Here is a 26,702-nt window from a genome sequence, read left to right as displayed (position 1 = left end):
AGACAGACAATGTTGACTGATATGCATAAAGTTCATATGCATAAAGTTAAACTTGTTTATGAGTCTGACAAGTAAGTAAGGAGGCTGAGAAATATGTAAAATAATCAAACTTTTGAAACACTTTGCTGCAATTACTTCTTTGTTAGTTACATAGAAATATGTTTTTCTAAGCCATAGAAGTGGCACAGCTATTATTATGTTACAATTTAGTGTCATGTTAAGCTAAAAATAACAGCTACCAGAAATGTAGGGTCTCTCGTGTGCTTTTACATAATTAATTTGAAACAGCCACAGATCTGAAATGTTATATATAGGGAAGAAGAATAGGAGTTTTATGAGAAAAGAAATGGTTTGTTTTCTAGGTAGGCTATAGCAGTTGGATTGGAAACCTTAGTTTACTTGACCATATTGGAGAGGCTAACATATGGTTCCAGAATGCATGAGAGAAGAGCAGGTGTCCCCGGCAGGCAGGTGTTAAAGGTGGTTGTTCAAGCTTGCCCTAGATCACTAGTTGACTTTACAGAAGTTCTGCTAACAGGTGGCTAAGTGATTGGAGTGCCATGTGACATTTATCCAGGGAGCAACTTAGATGACAGGCTGCTACAGACTGAGGAAGCGGGTCTTTGCTTTGATGAAGAAATTGCCAAAACTCACGTCTCATTAGTGTTTCCTAGGGTTCCTTGGAAGTGAACAACAGTTTAATTAAGGGCTGACGTAAACACATTTCTGCACACTTTCCCTGCAGCATTTTATCACATTAGAATCGATCAAAATTGTTGCCTTGGGCTGACTTGAACAGATATACATCTGGAGCTCCATTTGTGCAAGCTGCTGCCGGGCTGCGTACGTACGCTGTGCTCGCTGCAGCTCGCTCCTTTTGTAGCTGAAATTACCTTGTTGGGAGATGAGTTGACCTAACTCCTTATTTGCTTAAGCCTTTATCTCTTTGAAGTGATGCTGTGAAGTGAATGACACATCAGAGCTTAGGATGTGTGCATGCTACAGTGCCAAGAACTCACAGTATAGCTAGTAAAAAAATTATAACTTGGTTTGCAAAATACTTGTTTAAAGATAGGCTTAAGTCCATCTTTAAACGTCTATCAGTGGCTTACTCAAACTTTTGTTTTTGTTTTTGTTTTTTGGTCTGGAAGCATTTTATTTTATAATTCACTATATAATTAGCTCTAAAGCCATAGCTAATTGTCCAATTATGAATCAAAGCACAGGTGTGGACAGCAAAGAGCATTGCCTTCAACATGCATCTTTCTTTTTGAAGGCTTAGCCCTCCTAGACTTTTGTCACTAAGACAAATCCTTGGTACAACCTAATATTATCAGGGTTATAATTATTTAATGAAATTTGTATTTTCCATCCACCCCTTTAGCTGGATTGTGAGCTTCACCAGAACATGGGCAGGGAGACTTGTTTCACACCTTGAACTTTGTGTACAGCTGAACCCCCTCACATTTTGGGGGGTGCTCAGTGGTTGCCTTTGATGTCTCTCTTTGGCTTCTTTAACCGCTCTTTTGTTGTTGTTAAACCATGTTCCACTATAAACTTTATTTTCCCCCTTTTATTGAAAGTAAATTGTTTCTCACACAGTACATCCTTATTATGGTTAATGGAGTGTGTATTTGAAGCTAGCCATCTTGGGTTGATTCTGCTCACTGTTCTGCTGGTGAATATCCCATCTCACAGCTTCTCTCACTCATAAGAAATTCGAAAACAAGCTACCTAGACATGATACCTGCCTTACCTCTTCCAGGTTTTATTTGAATTCTATATTTTTACTACATTCATCCCTAATTAATATGATCTTCCGTAAATATATATATATATGTGTGTGTGTGTGTGTGTGTGTATTACATATACATATATGTCCACAAATATACATCATATATAATATTATATATATATATATAATGTGTGTATATATGTATATATATGATGGAACAGATAAAAATTAGTCATCAAGTAATATAAGATTTGGGTGTAAGATTACTAATGAAATCTCGGCCTCAGAATTTCTTACGATTTTTTTATTGGTTGGGCTTGTGTGTATGTGTGCAAACCTTGGCCTGCATATGGTAGCCAGAGGAAAGCTTACAGCAGCCAACTCTCTCCTATTATGTGAGTTCTGGGGTTGAGATTCAGATCACCAGGCTTGATATGAATGCCAGTGCCTGCTGAGCCATTGTGCTGGCTGAAAGCCTCAAACTTTTCCCCAAGGGGGATTACGGTTTGCCTAAGTGTGTTAAGGTGGACAGGGTGTTGTGTGAGTAGAATGGGAGAGAAGGAATGTAACTTAATAAGTGGCAAAAATGTCACACACCGAGAGTGAGAGAGGGCAGGTAGCACATTCCTTCCACCCCCAAGTTCACTGTGAACTTTCCTAATGCTCATTAAGGCTAGGGCTATAGCTGGTGGCAGGTACACTTGTATGTGCATGGAGTCCAAGCTCTTAAAACATTGAGGAAGAAGGATTCTGAGTTCAAGACCAGCCAGGACTTACATACATACACACAAACATACATAATACATATACTCACATATATATGTGTACACACACACACGTAAAAATATATAATCTAGGAAAAATAAACAGAAAGTTCGTCAAAGTTTGGGACAGTTTTCTTTTTTCTTTTTTTTTTTAAATTAGGTATTTTTCTCATTTACATTTCCAATGCTATCCCAAAAGTCCCCCATACCCTCCCCCCCACTCACCTCCCCCACCACTCCCACTTTTTGGCCCTGGCATTCCCCTGTACTGGGGCATATAAAGTTTGCAAGTCCAATGGGCCTCTCTTTCCAGTGATGGCTGACTAGGTCATCTTTTGATACATATGCAGCTAGAGTCAAGAGCTCCGGGGTAACTCCGGGGTTAGTTCATAATGTTGTTCCACCTATAGGGTTGCAGATCCCTTTAGCTCCTTGGGTACTTTCTCTAGCTCCTCCATTGGGGCTTGATCCATCCAATAGCTGACTGTGAGCATCCACATATGTGTTTGCTAGGTCCCGGCGTAGTCTCACAAGAGACAGCTATATCAGGATCCTTTCAGCAAAATCTTGCTAGTGTATGCAATGGTGTCAACGTTTGGAGGCTGATTATGGGATGGATCCCTGGATATGGCAGTCTCTAGATGGTCCATCCTTTTGTCTCAGCTCCAAACTTTGTCTCTATAACTCCTTCCATGGGTGTTTTATTCCCAATTCTAAGAAGGCGCAAAGTGTCCACACTTTGGTCTTCATTCTTCTTGAGTTTCATGTGTTTTGCAAATTGTAACTTATATCTTGGGTATTCTAAGTTTCTGGGCTAATATCCACTTATCAATGTGTACATATCATTTGAGTTCTTTTGTGATTGGGTTACCTCACTCAGGATAATGCCCTCCAGCGGGACAGTTTTCTAAGGTGAGGTCATTTCCTTTGTAAATGAGGTATTCCTAAATCAGACTTCTACCTTGTCAGGCCTTCCTGGCTTTTGCTTCTTTCTCACCAGTTGTGAGCTCTTTCTGCTCTCTTCTTGCAGAAGCACCAGCTACCTCTGTCTCTTTCTCTTCGGTGGCATTATCTTATGCATTATTCAACTTACCCTTTATTATGTATGTATTATCATTCAACTTATTATATATTTATACATTATCCAGCTTTGTTATTCAACTAATTTTCAATTTAATCTTTTTATGTATTATTCTTCCTTCTTGGGGAACAGTAGGTTGCAAAAAGCACAGCATTTGTTTTTCTAGACAGAAAGGCCACTGAAAGACATCTCTCCCATATTTCCAGTCCTGGAACACTCTTTATATAGTATATGAGTGCATTAAAAATAGAAATGATATCATTCTTGGGTTGAACGCCTAATAGACCACAGAATTTCAAAACAAAATAAAACCAAAACAATTCAAGTTTTATACATAGTTAAAATGCAATGTCTAGAGACCCAGCTCTGAGGTCCCAGCATAAATGGCCTTTTACCCTGCCTCCCCCCAGTCGACTGATGTATTGTCCTTTGAGAGAAATTCACTTTTTGCCTCTGAGTGTTCAGCATAGTGCTGCTTCCATCCCACATAGCAGTATTTCTTTATTGATTAATGAGCCCAGAATTAATTTAACTTAATGGGAAGACAAAGAAATGAAACTAAACTCTAGCACTCTCCTGCTTTGTCGAATGTCAATGCTTCTGCTTGTCCTGGTGCTCCTTCTCAGTCTTGTTCCTATTCTGAGTTATTTTTGTTGTTAAGCAGGAGATAGCTTGTAGTCCTTTTCACCTTGTGGATAGCCACTGTCGCTCTGCTTCTGCTATGTCTCCTTTGTAATCCTCTGTGCTCTGCACATGGAAATACTGCTATTATTAGGCCCATGTCTACAAGAGCCATGTCTACATGGCTCCCTTAAAGTGTAGACTTCTAACAACCGCTTACAAAAGCTAAGGGTATCATTTTGGCCAAGAAAAGTTTTAAATCATTAAGTTAAAAATGACAAAGTCACTCACCATCTTACATTTTTATAGTAATAATACTTGACTTGTCCCGGTATGAAAGGACACTCATCTGAGCTTGTCTGGTTGCTGTGGTAGTTCGGAGGCTCTTCTTGTTCTTTGCAAGTGGTAGAGCCAGAATGGCTCCCTTCTGTTTCTGAATACACAGAGAGCTCTCCCTTTACATGATGTGTGCTGTGCTCTATCACCCACTCCAGGAAGACTTGGAAAACTGACTTGTACAGCTTCGGTTCTTTTAAATTAACCTGTAGGCAGAGGTAAACATAAGAGTCAATATTAAGTTACTGCCTTTTTTAAACCATCTGTCACTAAAAATTTGAAATGGAGAAGCTGAGGGTTTAAGAGCACTGGCTGCTTTTGCAGAGTCCCTGGATTCGGTTTCCAGGACTCAGGGGGCGCTCCTTAACCTTTGTAACTCTAGTTTCAGGGATCCAGTCTGTTCTCCTAACCTGCACAGTTCACATCGTACAGGCAGCACTTACATAAACTCAGACAAAATACTCACACATTTAAAAGAGTCCATCTTTTTAAAGAGTTTAGAACACTTTAGGGCAAAAAAATGCACTTTGTTATCTATCATAAGGAATGAAATAGAGCGTCCTCTTCTAACAATTTGTGTATCTAACTTCTGCTTTGAGTAGGTCAAACCCAATATTGAATCATTCCTTTTAAGGTCACATCGTTCTTGGGGAAATCTCAGTATTGTCTTTACTATTTTGAAGATAACAGCCAAAATAAACTTCCTTTCTCTCTCTATTTTTTTTAATTAGGTATTTTCCTCATTTACATTTCCAATGCTATCCCAAAGTCCCCCATAAACCTTGCTTTTACACCCCTTAGTAGCCGCCTTAATTGTTGTGGCTCCATGAACCACTTTCTTTTCTTTTTGTCCTTTGGAGAACTATATTAAAAACCTGAAGTCTAATAGATTAGTGGCCACCCATTAGTCAGAAGCATAGCGTCTGCCTTTCTGCAGACTGGTACTGCCTTAAGTGCCAGCACGCTCAGAACACATACTCAGTTTTATTGGATGCCTCTTCCAGAACTCAGACAATTTTTTCCAATGGTAAAATACAAATGGCAACTAGTCTCTCACATCTATAACACTGGGAGGTCTTCTTCTTATTTCAGAACATTGTGAATAAATAATTCTGGTCATTTTTTTAAAAAAATGTAGTGTTGTAGTTGTAGTGGTTTTCTTTTAACCCTCTTCTTCTAAACCTGTACACAGAAATAGTCAGAGGTGAAGTCAGATGGTAGTGCATGTACTTCAAAAGTGATGCAGGGAGCAGATGAGGAGGTGAGACTCTTGATGATGGCTGAGGCTGTCTACTGAATACAAGAAGGCCATTGTTATGATGGCTACTGTGCACACATTTAAAATTCTTGATGATAAAATTCAAATTTTATAGGTCGTGTCATTGTTAGAGCTCCTTAATATAAATTTATAAGCCTCCATAAAAATGAGCATTAGTTAAGATGTTAGCTCCTGAGTTATCTCCCTTCTATTGGTGCTTGTTGGATACCCTGGTGAGATATGCTGTGTGATGCAATCCCAGAATAGCCTGGGTTGAGCCGGGCTTTCTCAGCAGTCCGCTTTGATTTACCTGCATTAATTCTACTTGCTTATCCAATGTGTGGGTGCTCTCCCCATTTTTGTTTCAACCTCTCATCTTCTATATTTTGGGAGTGTTAAGTACTTATGGAATGGGTGAATGCAACCATGCGTACTTCTCATGGCGTGGTCAGCAGCATCTTATAATTCCTTTTTACTTTACATTGCCTCACTCTATAGAAGCAGAGAGGCAATCCAGTTCACGGTTGTATCCCCAGAAACTGATGGCGTTTCTGGCATGAATTAGGCCTCTAATCCATATTTGTGAAATGAATATATTAATCACAAATCATGTTTCTTTTTTCAATGGGCCTCCATAATGAGTCTATTATAGATATTCTAACTATATCACACAGTTTCTGGGAGATATGTTCTATCTAAACAGTCTATTTATAATATGTTACCCCTCTATAAGATTCAGACATGAGAGCTTGTAATCAGTCTATGTTCGTATGTGTCTTTCCCAATGATTATCCCCCTCGGTATAGGTCCCTTGGACTACTCAGGAATATCATGTTGTCCTACCACGTCTGAATACCTTTTTCTCTAGACCTGTGATCCCTATGTACATTTTGGAATTGGCACATGGAGGCTTCCATCCTTAACCTGAGGCAGAGGAGGACAATACTCGGCACCAGAGGCTGGGAATATAACAGCCAATGCCACAGTGCCTCTGTTCTCAGCCCACACACTTCCTCTCCACTGGTGACAACTGTTTCCACTCCATTTTCCTCTTCACTAACAGCAAATGTCCCTAAGTCAGAAACTGCCTTTTATTTGTCTTAACATCCATATTTATCTGGAAAATAGAGGAACCTGGTAAACATTTGTAGAAGGAGCAAGTTGAGAATGTATTCCCTTTGTTTTTGCTAAACAAGTCAAAATGTTCTTTGTAAAAGATGTTAAGCTGGGTATTGTTTCTCACACATCAGTGCCTGGTTACCCCCCTTGCCATTGTCATAACATAGTCATCAGTTCAAATAATAGCCCCCAAATCCTTAAAGTCAAAGCTGCCCACACTGGGCCACAGAAGACCTTCAAGCCTGCAGCATATGGATTCTCAGATCCTCAGAGTTTCTTTGACGGCACTTTAGGTTAGCTTTAGCAAAGAATGTTTCTAAAAGACATTTTCCAGCTCTAGCCTGCCTGGGTCTTTGACCTTGTGTATAGATTTCTCTAAACGGGTGAGGGCGAAAGAATCCAACAGTATTAAGAAATGTGATGTGTTATCATGACATGGCACTCCTTGCTTAAATGAAGAAGGCCAGGCAGATTGAATGTGTCACTTTCTCCTTACAGATATGTCTTCTCCAACTACAATGAAGAAGCCTGAGAAGCCACTGTTTAGCTCTACATCTCCACAGGATTCTTCCCCAAGATTGAGCACTTTCCCCCAGCACCATCATCCCGGAATACCTGGAGTCGCGCACAGTGGTGAGGAGTTTGAAGCAGAGAGGAAAGGCCTCTTGACCACACACCAAACACTTAAGGGTGGAGGGGAAGTTTATTGTCGTTGCTATGGTGACAATATCCTCTCCACCCAAAAGACAGGGTTGCTAATGGACAAAATATTTTTCTTACCAGTTTAGGAGAAAATATTTAAGATTATATAATTTAACAATGTGGCCAAGGACTGATAAATTCTAGTATGGTCAGTGATGCAGGAATGATGCCTGAAACAGAGGGGGACCCATATATATCTGTGAAATTATTGGGATATTATTCTGGAAACCTTAGGAAATCAATTATAAGTATTTTGGCAAAAATGTTATACAATTGGAATGGTATTTAAAAGAAGTCATTGGTCTAGAACTAAAAACAGAACTGGAAGGAGCCAGAGACTGGAGGAAGAAAGACAAGAAGAATTTGCAGCGATGAAAGCAAAAGATGCACATACATGTTTTCTTTCAAAATGAAGGGAGACACTTCTGTTGTGTATCTTGGGTTTCTGTCCTTTTCAAAAGATCAGAATAACCTTTATTAGTAAGACAGCCATTTTTACTTTCATTTTTAAATATAAAATTCTATCTGCTTCTATCAGGCCCACGACAGTTCCTGAACTATCCAAAGATTTGAATTTTGAATTGTGCCAGTTCTTAGAAAGAGTTTTTGCTTTTGTTTTTGTTTTGTTTTGTTTTCAGAATTGCCCAGACTAATTATTTCTTAAGCCCAGAAGCCAAAATGGAGCCACCTGTATAGTTCACAGGGGTTTATGTACACATGTTAACAAAATCTATAATTAAACTGAGCGGAGATTAAGATTACTTATGACTGTGGGTGTAGTTTGTTGGTAGAAAGCGTGCTTGAGGACCTAGCATGGGATTCAAGGAAAACAAAACAAAACAAAACAAAACAAAACATGAGACAATAAGAAAAAAGATGCTCAACTTTTTGACAAACATTTGCATTTCCTTAAATTATACTTCAAGTGGGTGTGCATCTTAAAGAAACACTTAAGTAGAACTTGTGTTTTTAAGAAGTGTTTGGTTCTTCTCCACAGTGCATCTGGTAGAAGGATGACACAGAGAGAACGTTTCAACCGTGTATTCTGTTGCCATTCTTCTGCAAGTCCTAAGGACCAGTATGCTAGATCTGACAAACTAAATTTGTGGTTCTGCACTGTGCACTCCTAAATTTTTATATCCTGAGTGTTTTCTTTGAGGGATGTTGTCAGTGTCTCTTAAAGCTTTCTCCCTCTCCCTTCTTCTTTTTCACGTAACCACTAGGTTGAAGATGATGATTATAGACACTCTTCGTTTGTAGTCATTAAAAGAACTTAGTTTTCACATTGTTGGACTGTTATCTAAAATATTGAATACTGTATTTTCATATGACTTGGATCAAGGTATTAATGCAATAGAGATTTAATCTTTACCTCTATATATTTGTTGTCTTAATTACTAATTATATAATTATTTCCAGCAACCGAATAGAAATGAAGGCTAAAGTACATTTTATATTTGATTTAAAAATTAATTTTCAAAACTATACATTATGATCATACTATTGTGGAAAGCTACCACTGAACATTACAGGCAATACACATTTTCTGTAACACGTTCTGCAAGTAGAACATACTATTGTAAAATATGTGGGTAAATTCATGTTTGCCCCATATAAAAATTTTTAGTTAACATTTTTGTGGCTTCTATTCTTGATGTTCCCTCATAGTAACAACTGGAGTCAGAATAAGATAATCATGGGATAAATATCTTTTGCTTCTGAAAGGAATCACCTTCATTTGGAGGAGTGCAGCCCCATGTGCCAATGTTCAAGAGTATTTACATAGCAAGCAGATCATTATTCATGATCTGACAGTTTGCTCTGTTAACTGTTGTCTTCCATTTTAAACAACTGTCAACTAGGTTGTATAGGGAGATGATTTATTTGAAGTTGAATTGCATTTCTATTTTGAGTTGTAGTTGAAAACTTGTGCGTCTCCTTCTCTCTAATTAATGCTGTAACTTGGTCCAGATTTAGGGAGACAAAGACTTTGTAGTTGATGAGTATACCTTGCATGGAAATTCACTTACTTGTTGTTGATTTTATAGTTCTACCCTAATCTGTACAAGAGCTTTTTTTTTAAAGTTTTGCTTGTGGATCTGGAAAGAGAGATGGGTTTGTTATGTAGGGTGGAGTTAATGTCTTTATGTCCTTAGCAGGGCCAGCATTGAGAAAGTAAAACATGAAAGGTAGTTTGTTTAATTATGGGAACAAGTGAACGAATTTTCTCCAGTGTTACCGCGTTGGAAGTGAATGACGGGGGAAGGCCATGCACTGACTAGCCAGGCTCTGTTTTCTGTGTTCTGCAGTCATCTCAACTCGAACTCCACCTCCGCCCTCACCGTTGCCATTTCCGACGCAAGCTATCCTTCCTCCGGCACCTTCCAGCTACTTCTCTCATCCAACAATCAGATATCCTCCTCACCTGAATCCTCAGGATACTCTGAAGAACTACGTACCTTCTTATGACCCATCCAGTCCTCAAACGAGCCAGGTAAAAATAAGAGAAAACAAGATAGATAGAACCTGAGGGGCGTGGGGCAGGTCTACTTCCTTCCAAGTGAGAGCTTAGCCAGGCGGTGTGCCTCATGGGCCATCAAGCCTCACAATCTGTCTTCAGAAAGCTTCTTGTCAACTCGATAAGGGTTTTTTGTTTGTTTGTTTGTTTTGTTTTGTTTTGTTTTGTTTTATTGAAAGGGTGGCTGAATGACAGGTAGGAAGGGCATTGCCCCAAAGGGATACATTCATGAAGAAGTTTGGGGTTTAATGTTTTTGGGTTTTCATTGGAAGAAAGTTTATGCAGAATGTTCATTGCCAAAAAACCTCTGAGCTCGAGTTTGCACCTTGGAAATACCTGGTTTGACATAGAGACAAAGTGCTTATTTCAGGCAGGAGCAAGGTATGTGCTAAAATAAACACCCACAAAAGAGCTTACAGCTGTATTTACAGGCCAGTTATTCGGCATTAACATCAGCTTTGGTAATGTAAACATTTTTCAGCAGCCTTTGATGACTCCTTGACTCTTTACAGAGACGTGACTTATATTTAATAAAATGACATTTCTAGCTCTGTCTGTCTGTCTGTCTCTGTCTCGCTCTCTCTGTCTCAACATCATATAGTGGTTTTAGGAAATCATTGTGTAAGTATAGTAACTTATTGTGCATTTCTCAGTTTAGATGCATGGTTTCTTCTGTGATAGGATGTTGCGTAGGCTTCTGCGCAGGGTGATTTTTCAGCCAGCTAGAAGATCTTTGTGCCAGTAATGAGTCTATTCATAGTTACAGTATCCAGGTCTCTGTTGTAATTTTGATCTTATGTCTAGTATTTTTTTCTGTTTCATCTATAAAAAGAAAGAAAGAAAGAAAGAAAGAAAGAAAGAAAGAAAGAGAGAAAAAATGAAAGAAGAAAAAAAAACCTTGCTCATTTACAACAACTTTTACGACTTTGGGAAATCTATAGAACATTTTACTATACCACTGTTAAGCTGTACTAAGATTAGAGTATATGAGTATATGTGTATTAAATATAAAGCTCAGGGAAAAAACCTTTTTGTATTAGTTTGTTAAATAAAGCAGAATGATCCTTTCTGGATGCTTTGATTTTAAACATAAAATACTGCACCCCTTGTGTGGCTTAGAAAGTTACCTTTGCTTTTAGTTTTACTAATTAATTATAAAATCAAATATTAACATTTTGGAGTTAAACACATGTATTTGTGCCTTTAAAAAAAGTCCACATGACGTACTGATGATGAGACTGCAGACAATTAAGGAAGTGGGGGAAGACCTTGGGATGCCAGTTTAGAAACGAAATTTGCTCCCAGAGTATGGATTCAAAAGTCTGTTTCATAGTGTATTTTGCTAGACTCAGCTGGGAACAGTGCACACAAGGTCTGATTTTAATTTGTTTAGAATTTCCATGAATAACAAAGTCTAATTAAGACATCCATTAAAAGTCCTTAACGTTAATTCAGTGTGGAAAATCTTAGAGTTCCATTGGATTTTTTTTTTCTTAAACTGATGTCTTAATTAGGCACTGTTAGGGGGAAAATTATGCAAATTAAAATCAGGCCCTTAGTGTTACGCATTTCTTTAATTATTCAGTACTTGTTTTACATATATTTCGATTTCTGTATAAGTTAAGAGTGCATATTAGGTGATAATCTGCCTCTTTTGTCTCAGTTTTTTTCCTCTATGTTTTCAAAGTAAAGATGCAGCTTCTAGGAGAGCATCCTGCCCCCCTCTCTGTTGGAAGCCAACAGTTAGAAGAAAACCCGTGAGAGTTTGATATACTGGGAGAGACGATAACTAGGCTAGCCCACTGCTGGTGCTGTCCATCTTCAGATTGTAGCTTCACAGGTTTAAATGGGTGTGAACCTGAAGAGTGGAAGGTCCTTTGACCCTGGTGTTTTAGAGACGACTGCATGGGCTTAGGCACTCTTTGTCCCTTTTCTTACTTTTGGATGGGAGAGCACCTGTCTGTTCCTGTAGACAGAGTGTACCCTGCACAAACTTAGCATCAGTGATGGCGTGTGTTGAGATTCTAGCTATTTGACTTCTGTTTCAGGTAGGTATGGACTGTTTTGGTGAACAACATGCAGAAACACTTTTGCAGTTGATTGCATCACTCGTGCAAGAGAGAGAGGGACAGACAGAGGGAGAGGGAGAGGGAGAGGGAGAGGGAGAGAGAGAGAGAGAGAGAGTGAGAGAGAGAGAGAGAGAGAGAGAGAGAGAGAGAGAGAGCTTTCTTCTTTCCAAGGACATACACAAAGCAGTCATTTATAATTTTTATAATCTTCCCATAGCCAGAAGTTGATCTTGTCACAAAAATGGGTCTTTATAGTGAATGGCAGAATTTTTTTTTAAAAGAATGTTATACCCATTTTGATGGTTAATTTTAAACTTAAAGCCAGTTGATTTGTGTTTCGGGGTAAGACTGTTGCTCTGCCCCTTTCCAATGCTGGAAATGCAGTGTGAGCAACAGTTCTCAAACCCTGTCGTCAGCTGCTGCTTTTCAGGGCCATGCTGATCTGGACTCTTACGCAAGGAGATGCCTTCTCCTCCCAACAGCCATCTGGAGATTAATTCCATTAGTGCTGCACCAATTATAGTTAGACAGTCATGCTATTCAGTGGAATATTTTGAACAAGATATAATTCTCCCATAGGTTTCCACAGAGAAAAACTCCAGTTTATTTTCCCAACATAAAGTTAAATACTTAAGAGTGCCCATGATGAATTGTCAGGATATTCAGAGTTAATTTTTAAAAATAAAAAGGAAGAAGTAACCCCTCTGTAACCTGCCCAAACTCAATCCATACCTCTAAGTCAATATATTCAAGCGCTATTATCTATCTTTCTCTAAAGAAATAGTCAGTTATGGTGTTTATGTTGATATTTAGACATGTCGTGTTTCGTTGATTTCTTTATTTTGCAAAGTTGGGATTATAAAGAACATACACTTGGGGAGAATACGCGCCAGGAAATTGTTAGAAAGACCATGCAGTGAAGTGTGAGTATAAATAACACTGGCACTCTCTACCTGGAATAATATATTCCAGGCTTTCTAATGTACCCAAAATCAATGTTTTTGTCTCCTACCAAAAAAAAATTATTGAGTGGTTAAAATTCAAGTAATCATGTATTTAAATTGTGAAACTGGAGAGAGCATTTTCTTCATTAATTCCCACCAATGTCTATGTAACTCTTCGTGCCCAGCAAAGTGAGCCACAAAGGGCAGTGTGCATTCGATGCTCCTTGTGTCCACTTTGGGACATCAGAGACATTCCTTTGAGGATATTTTATTCTGAAGCATAATGCCTGACTTACTTTCACATTTTATAACTGAGTTTGCAACTGAAATCTTAGATGCTTTAAATTTCATTCTGTTTGCTTGCATCAGCAAATCATTGAAAGTAGACTGGACACCTTGGAGTCTAAATTACCTGAAATATATGTCCTGTAATACCTGTGTGCAAGAGAGAGGAAGCTGGAATTTTTACATGCATAGGAAATGACTGTACGTGATGGAAACTACATAGTGTTGGACATGTTTCCTATTTCTTGACGTTCTTGTGTCCCTTATTGTCCATCGTTCAGTAGGAGAACATTGTACCAAGAGGGAAACCGAGAAGGAGGAGCAGAACGTTGGATTGCTGGGTTCTTACTGCAGAGAATTCAGTAAGGAATTCCACTGTAGCTTTACCTCAGCACCAGGCTCCGTGTGTGTTTTCCAGCCTACTACATGAGAGGGTCAGGTCAACTGGACTCTTAGGGGTGCTGTAAAGAGGAAGTCACCTGTGCAAAGTGCAACGATGATCAAACCCTTCTTTAAGTACTGTGTGTGCTGCTGCTTACTATTAAACATTGATCAGCTCCCAGCGCAGGCCTGAGAGGGCCTGTATGGCGACTCTCTACCCTGTGCAGAATCCCCGAGTGTATACTGAGAGGAGTTGCTGGACAGGATGACTGTCTTTTGGATTGCTTCACCCGGCGTTCTGTTTTTGTTTTGTAGCCTAACAGCAGTGGTCAAGTAGTAGGGAAAGTGCCTGGCCATTTCACACCTGTCTTGGCACCCTCTCCCCATCCCAGTGCAGTGCGACCTGTGACCCTGACCATGACAGATACTAAACCCATCACTACATCCACTGAAGGTGAGGCAGCTTCACCTACAGCAACCAGTAAGTATTTCTGTAGGAAATGAGAAATGTCCATCGAAGGCACCATTGGATATATGATCCAAGGTGGCAAACACAGGGACGTTCTGGCTACCTGACCAGATGGAGATTTCTCATTTAAGTGGAGCTAGCAGGCATGTATGTGGCCCAGCTGTCACATGCTCTCTCTTATCAAATTTCTATTAACACATCATATTTGACAGGAGAGAAGCATTGTTGTTTTTGAGTAACAGCTATAATAAAAGTGATAAACCCATGCCTGCTTGTTCAAGGTAGACATTGAACTTACACCAACAACACAGCACAATACACCAAGGTTTTTACATCCCCCAAAGAGAGATTAGATAATTATTACTTATTGGAGCATTTCTAGAAACCAAGCCCCTCCCCCAAGCGAAAGGAGTTAGTGTCTCCAGAAGACAATTACATGTTTACCTCAGTGTAGGTTATGTCTCTGCGAGAAGTAGTTAGCCATTGTGCTGCACAGGCAAGGACACTGAAGTTTAGGATAAGGTATGTGTAAGGTACCCACACTTACATGATCGACAATGTTTTCTTTAAATCTTTTGGTTATTTTGGCTATCATATTACAATCATACTGAGTTTTGTTGGCATGGCCATAGCACTGTAAATGTCAGACTTAGGCAGTATCCTTACAGAACACACATTGTAAATGTCAGACTTAGGCAGTATACTTCTGTAGCACACATCAGTAAGCCAAGTGACTCCTCCACTTCATCATGTAGAATATTCGGAATTATATACGGAATAGATTTCCTAATGGCTTCACCTAAACTTCCAGCTTCTCAGAGGGCGCTGGTACGCACCGATTGGCAAATGGTGAGATTCCATCTGAGAGGCACTAGCATGTTCCTTCCCTGTGATGGGTGCCTTATATCCCAATGATTTTTCTTGCATAGAGCAAGGGCATTCTTTGTGCTCTGGGAACTCCCTTATGGGATTATACCGTCAGAGACACCACTGGCTCTTAGTCTCTTTCCCTTCTCTCTCAGCCATCAGAAAAACATTCATTTTTATTTTTTAAAATGACTTCTAGAAACTTTTCAAAGAAAAAAAAGGATAACATATTTTTTCACCTTAGGAGCACAGTCCATACTCATCATTTATTTAGCAGAATTCACGAGCCCTTTCAAACTGGGAAGTGGAGATAGGCTTGGAGTGCACCTTACCTCATCAGTGGTGCTTGGAAATTAGCCCACTGGCAAAGAGTCCCACCCCAGTAAGCACTTCTCTGAATGCAAAGATGGATGAGACTTTTCTTTTAAATACTTTCTGTGTATAGTACAATCACTAAGACACTATATGTATGTTTTAAAAGCAAGCATCAGGCTTCTTTGACCTAAGTGCGACAGTTTAAACAAAAGCACATAAAAATGATTTTTAAAAAAACTATCTCAGGATAAGTGATTAATACCAAAGTTCCAGAAACTTATGGCGCTGCCTACTTTGATGTGAAAACCATACCTGAAGTTCAGTGGGGGCTCCCAGCCCAGGTAACCCACAGTCCTTTGACTGGTGCCTTCAGCTTGTTTGATAATGAATTGCTTGTATACTCATGCAGAGGTTGGTCCAAAAGAGATTTGATTTGCCTAGTAAAATTTCTAAAACATCCAAAAGAAATCTCTAGATTATATAAACATGGTTTTGTTTTCACTCCAAAGTTAGAGACCAAGGAAGCCTGTTTACATGATTGGGGAAAACAAACAACAACAAAACAAAACAAACAAAAAATCAAAAGATGAGCCCATATATGGTGCTCACAACGTAAGAGCAAAAGGCTTCTCTCCTTATCCTCCAGCCTGTACATTGAAATCTCGGGGTGTGCTGGTGAAAGTGAAACACTGGGCGCTGATGGCCAGCACCCCTTATTTAGCAGTGATTAGAACATAACCTGAGAGCATCCTCCATGTTTTAAAAACTTGACCTGAAAAGCATCAAGGTCAATGGTGCACTTTTAAGAGAACACGCAGCACTAATATATTGATCTTTAAAAGCTAGCCTTTTTAAAATCCGTGTCTGAATTCCTAATTAATATAATGGTTTTAAACCTTTCAGACCTCCTAGTGTGTGACATATGTTACAAAATCAGTTGTTTCTGTTTACTCTGAGATGATGGAGCAGTGGGCTTAATTCTTCTTTTCCTTGTAAAAGATAGATTTAGAAATGAGAATTTTCTGTGGGAAGTTCACACCACCAGAAAAAAAAAAAGTAATTGGAAACTAAGTTACAGCGACGTCAAGAACAGTCCCCTGCATCTGCTCTACCTAGAGCTCAAGTGCAGGAAAGGTCATGTGCTCCTCACTGGCCAATCACAAGCACTTTGTAGGGGTTTTTGGTTTTGGTTTTGGTTTTTTTTTTACCGGTACAGATAATGAAGGATTTTTTCTTTCTTTGTCAAAAAATTTTCTACCGCCCTTGAGGACATTTCTCCCACTAAATAGAAGATGGAGCTAAGTCATTCTCTGTGCTGCAGTCCAACTGTGTTCCTCTTTTAGAAAAGTATTAGTAATTTTTCTTTTTTTAGTTCCACATCTGCTTAACCCTGTCTCTAAAAGCTACTACATTCCCTGACAATCTCTGCCTACTTTTACATTAAGAATCACAGGTAGCTATCATTGATTGATCCATTAGACATAGGAGAAAAGTGTATCTATCAAAAAGGACTCCAGAGTAGCCAGGCCTCAGCATCTAGACAGTAATATAGCCATAGCACACACTGAGAGACATCCACACCGAAAGATAGGTTGTGATTTATTGCGTAGACTTTTTTTAAAGGGGGGGGAAATAGTTGATTTGAATTCAATTACCGTTTCTTTCCCATTACTTGCTGGTCACTGAGATGAAAGAGAAGAGAAATGGAGAAACCCTTTTGGTAGTAAATCCCACTTCTCTGGGTTTCTTATACATGGACAGGGTGTTCGTTCTGACAGTTCACAATTTTTATCTTTGTTTTTGTTCTTCCTTAATCAGCCTACACAGCCTCAGGCACATCTCAAGCCAATCGATATGTGGGACTAAGCCCAAGAGACCCATCCTTCCTGCATCAGCAACAGGTGGGCACGTTTCCCCCAGGTGGAATGGGGAAGCCACGCTTTGCTTCGGCGCTTTTCTCCATGTTGCCTCTCAGATCTGGACTCAGGATGGGGCTCACGGGGCTTCTGAGACCAAAATTGATCATTTTGTTTTCCAATTTTTTTTTTCCTCATTTGTCCTCTGCTTCTTACTTCTCTGGAGTTTCTGAAACTAGCTCACAGCCTCTTCTGTCTTCCTAGCACACAGTGACAACACTCACAGGACTGTTGTACCTCAGCCAGACTGTAGTGTCCTGCTGACTAGAACCTGAGGACTTACCAGCCTATGTGGCTTTCAAGGGGTGACATGGGAAGCCAGTTGGAGAACCAGCTAGAGTCAGTACATCATTTGTGTTTGGAGCAATTTTGTTTTCCCCAGATGTTTCACTCCTCCTTTGTATCTTAGTCCAGGAGGAGGATGTGTTGTACAGCTGAGCTCACAGGCTACACATTATCCCTACTCTAATAGTTTACATTGCTTCGCTGATTTCAGATGAGATGAAACACTTTTTGGGGGGAGGGGTGATTCTGCCTTCTTACATCATTTATGTTTCAAGTAGCATTTTAAATTTCACATCTCATTAATGCTGTAAATTTAATGCAAATGAAGTGTTTACCCAAACTGTGAAAAAGTACAGCCAGGATTAATGGTGGCTTATAAACAAATTAGCCACAGTCAGAAGAATGCACCACACCAACACAGAAATCCCATGATTCTAGTTATAGGGTCACAGAAATACTTGTAAACACTTCAGAACCGAAGCCTATTTTATGAAGCATATGTTCGCTACTCTTAGCTTTGGGCAGCAGAGCAGTCTGAAATGAACAGTATGCAAAACATTACATAAGAAAACGTAGGCTGTAGTACCTAGGACTGATCTGGAATAGACACCTTGGCTCTTCGTTTGTTAGTCGTCTGTGCTTATATGAGGTCTATATGTGTATCAAGCATGTGCAGTTCCATGTGCCCACATACTCCGCTCTAGGATGGCCTGTCTGGAGTTTGCTTACTGTTCTCCGGGCATTCCCTTTCACAGGCCCAGGTGATCAGCTGGGTATGGTAAAGGTCACCACATGCGGAGTTCAGAGAAAACCGTATAGCTGATAGCTCATTCAAGATACTTGACATTTTGCAAGGTTAAAATAACAAAACAGAACACACGAGAACTGACTGAAGACATCTGTATATAGTTATGGAAATACCAAATAATAATTAGTGGCTTTGCCAGCCAATGGCTTTTCAACAGAATTCTCTGGAATGTTGCTTTTTTTTTGACCTCTAAAAGTGCTATAATATGAATGAGTTATAATTACGATAGGTCTATTTAACAAATGTATGTGATCATTGTGCTTTTTAAACATATGCAGGATTTATAGGTTTTGGAAACATGTTCTTTTTTTTAAAAATCATTATAAATTTTTTTCAGAAATATTTTTGTCATGGGACTTTGTATTCTTTATGACACATCTATAATTTCCAGTTAATTTTTAATTGAAAAAACATGCCTTCGTTATTTAACCTTTAGCCCCAAACACATTTAGGATATTATAACCAATCCCATGCATTCAGAAGCAATTGTCCTCTTTCCTTGTTCTAGACCAGGGCAGCTTTAGTTTGTATCAATTAAAATTAATGTCAGGGTCCCCTGCAATGACAACTACAAAAGTATATTTGTGCCAAAATCCTCTCAGCATTATCTAAAGATGCATCAAGAAAGCTTAGGACAATGAGAACATAGACCTTAATATAGGCAGAAATCTGGGACTCTTTTAATCTGAGGAATGCATAGGACAGACATGCCTATAAAGACTGGCACTTGTTATTTAAGTGATCAGTGCTGAATAAACACCACTTACAATGTGCATATATTATCTGAGTTCTAATGTGTTTGCTATTTATGAATATATGGTGTATATTAATCCTTGGAAGTGAAAAGCTATATATCCCACAGTTACAATTTGTAAATACTGAACAGATAGATAACTTATCTATCTCGTATGTAATGGAATTTTGATTTAAGAAACCAAATACATAGTGAGCTATGATTTTTGAGGCATGAAGAAAACAACATAAATGTATTTCACATGATGTAAGCACACCACCCAATTTAAGCACCAGTTAAAATCTACTATCGTTATCCTTTCAAATTAAGAACTGCAGCAATGAAGCTGTATACTCACTGTACAGGAATGGAGAGAGCGAAATAGTTTAAATGACTTCAGTAAAGGTTATTCTTCCTCCAGCAGAAATGAGATTGATTTACTGTGTCCTCTCATTACTTTACGAAGATTTAGAAGAGAGCACTCTTCTAAGGGCAGCTCCTAAATGCATTTGGTTTAAAGCTCTCAGTGATGAATGCAAAGGAAAATGAAGGGGTATATGAAATAAAAGTGATCAATCATTTTATATTAGCTAGGAGAAATTCAAAATTAGAAAGGCAGTGGCTTTAGGCCGAGGGAGCTCTTTTAAACATTCCCCATAACCTTTTATATACATGGCCCTTTAAAAATAAATATTGTCACCAGGTACATTCTTCAGTTCCCGCGGATTGCTTAATAAAGATGTATCCTTTCAGCTTATGAAAAGTATTGATGTGCATTGTTCCATGCTATTTTCCCTTAGAAAAGAACTTTAATATAGCTTTCATAAATTAAAGTTAATAAATGTAAGATTATTGAATAGTTTTGACTGTCTTCAGACAACCTTCCCACAAAATGACGTTACAGAAGGGCTTTCACCGTAGCTGTTTCTCTTACACGCTCACACTGACATTTCAATGGAAACATAAAATGCTAAAGTACATCCATGTTGGCAAATGAAACCCGTGCTTTTATGCTTAGGTGCTTGTTACACAGTTATTAGTCATTGCATATCTGCAACCTCCTTTTAATAATGATTACTTCTGGTTAATGCCAGTTCCTAACTGCCTTGAAATATTAGTTTTTGTGATTTTTTTCCCCTTCTGATGTTGGAATTTCACCTATCATCTAAATACAATATCTCACTTGAATATAAAAAAATAAAGTCACTTAATTACGTAAAGTGTTTCAGGAAGGTTTGTGTAAAGAAGTTGCTAGCTTAGCACTAACAATAACCCTCCCTGTGGAGAGTAAGCCTCAGCTCATATAACTGATCAGGACGTGCCTTGATGGGATGTCACTGCCTTGGGCATTGAGGCCTGGCGCTGGCCTGTCTTTGGGATCATTAACTGGCTTACTGTATTTGCCAGTGATGTAGGAGAAATCTCCAAACCAGAACTGTTTCACCTAGAGCTTCTTTCTGCTATAACTTTTGTGTTGGAAGATGGTGTGGTGGCTTGAAGAACTCTGAGGTCCTGCTTTAGCAAACTGGGCTCTGCTCTCTGCTGCCAAACACTTTGTCTTGGTTCGGAACACTTTCAGAATGTTGAACACACCTTCTCTGACTTCCCTGTGTAGAAGTCCTGCTTCCTGCCTCGCAAGCACTCTGTGCACACTCCTTCCTGTCAACAGTGACTGAACTCTGTATCCCAAATTTTATCTTCGTGAGGAAATGGGAACCCTCTAGCAGAATGTTAGAGTTGGCTTAGAAGGTATAGACATTATTTTATAATTCAGGTTAACAATGTTAATATAAATGGATATTATGAGAAAATTCAGTTAAATTAATACCAGGTCCTTATATGCTAAGCTTCATAATTTGCTTACTATAATAGGAACTTTATTAATTTAAAATAATCTAGCTTATTCATCATCAATTACAGTTCAGTAGAAGGCTGCTTTCACAGCAGAAACCTTAGTAATACACACCAATGACACCATGACAGTTTGACAAGATTTGTTGTAGATTGAAATTAAAAGCTTGTAGCTAAAACACTTCCTGTGAGCCATAAGAGACCCCACCACACAGTTATACGAGGCCACACCAGTCTAACCAGCCATTGAATACCTCACTGGAGATCATAGGCAGACGAAATAGGGAGCTGCCTTTGCCTTCCTTAAATAAGACAATTAAGTCAAGGAAGCTCCTAACTGTAAAAACATAGGGCTTGGTCTCAGTCTCAATAGGATGTCCTGGCTGCCTGTGCTATCTGTGACTAGAGGTACTGGCCGAGTGCCTAGTCACTGTGGGTTTTATTGGTGCTTGAGCTTCAACATTACATCTCCTGTGTGACCATGTAACGCTGTTATTGCAAGTTCAGTTATCGACTAGTTACGCTGAAGCTGAAATGGTTTCAACACTTTTCTGGGCAGAATTTGGAAGTACTTTTCATTACACTAAAGATTTCTGTTACACAAAATAGCTTTTAAAGAAATTGCCTCTGTAGGATTTCTTTCTTTCTTTCTTTCTTTTTTTTTTTTAACTAAAACATGAAGTGAAATCCTCTTATAATATTTGTCCTGGCAAATGACAAAGCCAAAGCTTGGAACATTAAAAAACCAGCATTGAAAAGTCAGTCATTAGAAGCAAGCAATTGGAAAAGGACACAAGTGGACTATCAACAGGCTTCTCTGTAGAGCCCGGAAGCAGGCTATCAACACTCAGGCCATTCTTATTGTGGCTGTTATCATAATTGACAGCATGACGCAAAAGCCTATCACATGACTTCTGGGTAGGTATGTAAATGGTAAGAGGTCACTTTTCACATATGCCTGATGAAAAGGGAACAGAGTTAAAGGAAGTTTTAGTCAGTCTAATGGCTATGCAAATGTTTAGCTTTAGGGCTAGTTTAGAAATTGAAAAAAAAAAATCTTCCTTCAACTGGCTGTCTTTTATTATTCATTCCTTTACTGACTTTTCCTAGTCACCAAAGACAAGACTCTATATATACCATTTTAATTAATGACAAAATAAAATTATGTTTAATGCAGCCTTAAATTTCAATCAGCAAAAACACTGGAAAAAAAGGCTCTTAGTGGGAAAATTCTAAAGATGATATTTACAAACAATTTGAGCTGCACATGAAGCTCAGGATAGGCAAGAGAGAGTGACAGCATGGTGGGGTGGGGACATAACAGGCATGTTGGGGTGGGACAGTGACAGACATGGTGGGGTGGGACAGTGACAGACATGGTGGGGTGGGGCAGTGACAAACATGGTGGGGTGGGGACATGACAGGCATGTTGGGGTGGGACAGTGACAGGCATGGTGGGGTGGAGACATGACAGGCATGGTGGGGTGGGACAGTGACAGACATGGTGGGGAGGGGACATTACAGACATGATAGGGTGGGACATGACAGGCATGGTGGGGTGGGACAGCAGCAGGCCAGGTAGGGTGTGGTAAGAACCCAGGTTTAAAGTCAGGACTTTGGCTGTTGCCCTCTGACTTTGAACAAGCCTTCAGAAGGAAAAGGAACACATCCCTCTAGCATTGCTAGATACCTTAAATCTTACAGGCCTGAGTAGTTTCCATTGAAAGAAAGAATCCTTTATTTTCCAACTCTTGAACATATGACTTACAGTCAGTGATTTTCGTGGACTATTTATACCCATTTAACTTTATTCTGTGAAGTATCAAGAACCTTGGCTTCAGATATTGACACTGTGACTTGCAGGTACCAGGGTGGTCTTGATTTTTCTTCTTCACAGTTTCCTTGCAGTCATTTTTCTTGTTCATTAAAGGTCCACAGCATCCATCCACAGTTCCTTCCAGTTGCTCCATAGCAAGTAGTTAATAGTAACAGAGGAAAATGTTGCCCATCCAGTCCATGAGTGGACACGGACACTCAAATGGCGGTCCTTTTTGTACTCTTCCATTGCTCCCCTCCCCCAACCTGTTGCCCTGATCATTTTTCTTACTTTTTTTGTTCCCCCAAGTTGCTATGTGTTTAATAACCAAAGTCCCTACAAATAATAATAAAGGGCTTTCACCTGAGTATACAGACTTGAATTTAAGGCCATGTTGATTCTCTGTGGCTATGCGCAACTTAGCATACTGAGAGTATAGTACCTAGGTATTTCCACTTAGGAGTTTCTGCTTAGGCACATTTCTCATTTTAATCAATTAAAATCCTCACCTGGCTCTGGACTCACTGTGTGATAACAGATGACCTAGAACTTCTGGTTCTCCTGCTTCCTCCTCTCAAGTGCTAGAAGTAAAAGCAGGCACCACCATCCTTGGTTTTATATGGTGCTGAGGACGAGGGGCCAAACCTAGGGCTTTGTGTATCCTGAGCAAGTACTCTCTTGACAGCTACATCCCAGCCTCCTTGTGCAGATATTTGAAAGAAACCAGATGGTTTCCTTCCTATCTTTTTTTTTTTTTTTTTTTTTTTTTGACACAATCACATCCGAATTGTGGCAGGCACAAAGTTTCCCTTCAGAAGGAGGAACTCCTGTCTGAGAACATATGTAGGGATGTCTTCATCCTTACTCCTTTCTTACTTTTTTTTTGACCCCTATCTCTGTACCCATCATTTTATGGGGGTGGTTCTGTTTCTTTCATTTCTTGTTTCTTTTTTGGAATACTGGGGACAATGGATTTAACATCTTGGCTTTATAGACAGTCTTCTTTTGTTTTGGTAGGTACATATAAATTAAATAAGTAAAACAGCATGTGGCTATGTATTCTGTACAGATGTGCGTATTATTAAGTCTGACTTTTCCAGTGTAAGAAGAATTGGAACCAGCCCCTCCCCTACACAGTCACATGGTACTAACAGACTGAGGTTCTAAGCTCTGTTGCTCATGGTCTTTTAGGCTTAACTGCTATGGGATAGGAGATCACCTCTTATATTGTAAAGTGAAATACTTAGAAAACTCACACTTATAGATGTTTTGAACTTATGAAAATGTAATTGAGATGGAAGATATATGTTTCTGTACCAGTTGTAATTCAATTTTAAAGTTTGATTAGAAATAATTGACAGTTGAATTTTCTAGCACTGAGCCTTTCTCAGAAGAATGACTAGGCCAGTGGATCCCAGCTTTCCTAATGTTTTAATACAGTATTCATGTATGGGAATCCACAACCATAAAACTACTTCATTGCTACTCCAACTGAAATTCTGCTACTGTTATGAATATAGCATAAATATATGATATGCAGGATATTTTGATGCCCAAAGAGATTGCGACCTACATGTTGAAAACCACTGAGCTAGACTGTCACTACTCTAAATTTCAAAACAGTTATTGCTTATTATTTAAAATCTCTTTAAAGCTTAAGGAGAAAATTAGGGTTTGCATCTTTAATCATCATAATAAAATATTTCACATGTTGTCCTAAAGAAGCTTAAATACATTTAGTTTGAGTCTTTCAGTATTAAAAATTTGTCCTGAATTTGCTTGGTGCAAGTGTCTTGGTTAAGCAAGATGCTTACGAACCTGATTTTTTAGACATGCCTGTCAGAGAAATCTTTGGTGAATAATAGGTGATTTTTATTTTAGTTATTTAACTGTTTCCCTTTCCTACACTCCTTAGATTTTTTGCTTTATTGGGTAGTTTATTAGTTGAAAGATTGTTAATAGAAAAGATAATAATTTTAAAAGGAGTGAGAAAGAAATGTTATTGCTTAAGTAATAACTTGGTTCAAAAGGGTGATAATATATAAGCTGGCACAAATATTTGTCTCCTCAGACACCTCAGAAGTGTACACACTGCTGGTCCATAATATAGACAAAGACATCCAAATTCTATTTTGTAATTTATTAATGAATGAAAGTTTATTCGATATTAATTAGTATCTTGCCAACTTCTTTGGCATTAAATTATTTTTAAATATAATCTTTGGTCATTTTGTATATATGTAAACATTTTTCCTGTTTTAGAGGAAATATAGCTTTAAAACATTTAAGTGTGTGCATGCATATATACATAAATGATAAATGGAAATGACGAGTTTGGTTTAGCATCTTTGAAAGAATATGTAGGAAAGAAAGGCAAAACTAACTAAATAAATAAATGAAAATGTTGATTTTAAATGTTCAGGATGAGGCTAGAGATTGCCCACTTGAAATTTTTAGAAGTGGTTATAGAAAAAAGCAATCTGCATGTAACTAGCCGATTTACATAAGTGTCCTTCCGGAAAGATGGTAGTCTCTCAGCCTTTTCTCAGATAGCCTGTGAGTGGCACTTAGAATCTTCAGGTTTTGTGTGGAATTGTCAACTTTCAGAGAAAGCAGAGTTCCCTAGACACTAGCCTGTTGGCAGTCATTAGCAGCATTGGATGTGGTGTTTGCCTAAACATACATCCTATTTCTTGAAATGCTAACCTACCCCACACGGGCATTCACTGGTGAGTGGATCAGCAAGGGTCTCCTGGCTTGAACTCATAGGGGCCATGCTCTTCTCTTTCAAGGTTTCTATTTTGAAATGTGCCCCACTTATTTCTGAAGATAAACAGCATGGCCCAGCACATTGAATTCCTCTTGAGGAGGTCCACTCAGAGAAGTTAAAAAACCAATGAGTCATGAAACAACCCAAACCCTGCACTACTGGATAGGCCTGTAATCCTCATCCTCGGAAGGTTGGGGACATGTTCAAGGCCAGTCTGAGCTACATAGCGAGATTCTGTGTGTCCACTCCCCCAAGAAGTGTCCCCTCAAAAGCAAGTCTCACAAAGTTGCTTCCCATACACTATAGACTAAACAACTTTCCTCCTTTGAAACAGCAGAAACATGTCATCTCTTTAAAAATGACTAAGTATCTATTTTCCCCTTTGTACAAATTATGGCCTGCTTCTGGAATACCTACTTTTCATTGTATTTCTTTTCTGTTGTGACTTCTTTATAGCATTGAGCTGAGCAGACCCCACCCACCCGGCTCTCTGTACATCTTCCTCTGTCTGCCTGAGCAGACTTTTTCCAGTTCTTTATAAAACTATTTTTACTTTAAATAGCAAAGTAGTTTAAAGGCCCCTTCAGAATTGTAGATTGCATTTTCAGAACAAGAACTATCGTCCTGAAACCTCGGGCTCTATCTTAGGCTGTGCAGAAACTGTAGTCTGACAGGGAGTCGTCCACTTTTTAAAGCACCGTGTTTTCAGGACAGAGTTAAAGCAATTTGTCCCAAGTTTAAAGGCTTTTTGGCTGCAGTTACCATCTAGAAATGATCACAGAAGAGGGGAAGAGAGGCAAGCCAGGTTAGTGCTTTCAGCAAGGCAGCCTCTCTCCTATGTGAGAGGCAGTTATTTATAGCCTGCCTCTCCGAAGGTTAAAAACCATGATCTTCTAGATGGTTCGCTCCCTCCCCACCCCACCCCCTGCAACGCCAGATAAGTTTACTTTCTTAAGCATAAAAATAAGCAATATATCTTTTCAATAAATCTGCTAGCACTGTAGGGCAGCTGTTAACCAAACAGAACTGGATAGGGTTACCGGGAAGCATCCTGGAAAG

At 39.0% G+C, this 26,702-nt stretch overlaps 1 protein-coding gene across 10 annotated transcripts in view; it reads left to right on the top strand.

Annotated features, from left to right (window-relative positions):
• Nfib (nuclear factor I/B) overlaps positions 1–26,702 on the top strand; it is a 216,579-nt gene that overhangs the window by 168,913 nt on the left and 20,964 nt on the right. For 3 of the 10 annotated variants that reach the window (XM_006537654.3, NM_001113209.2, XM_006537653.4), the window contains exons 7-10: positions 7,413–7,547; positions 9,926–10,110; positions 14,129–14,294; positions 17,283–17,365. In XM_006537654.3, coding sequence (XP_006537717.1) covers positions 7,413–7,547; positions 9,926–10,110; positions 14,129–14,294; positions 17,283–17,365 — 569 coding nt within the window. The remainder of the gene's footprint in view (positions 1–7,412; positions 7,548–9,925; positions 10,111–14,128; positions 14,295–17,282; positions 17,366–26,702) is intronic. The other 7 variants (NM_008687.6, NM_001286131.1, XM_030253304.1 and 4 more) reach the window with 3 other exon arrangements.

The sequence above is a fragment of the Mus musculus genome, chromosome 4 (assembly GCF_000001635.26).
Source record: "Mus musculus strain C57BL/6J chromosome 4, GRCm38.p6 C57BL/6J".
Classification (NCBI taxonomy): Eukaryota; Metazoa; Chordata; class Mammalia; order Rodentia; family Muridae; genus Mus; species Mus musculus.
This window is presented reverse-complemented; position numbering and strand designations above follow the sequence as displayed.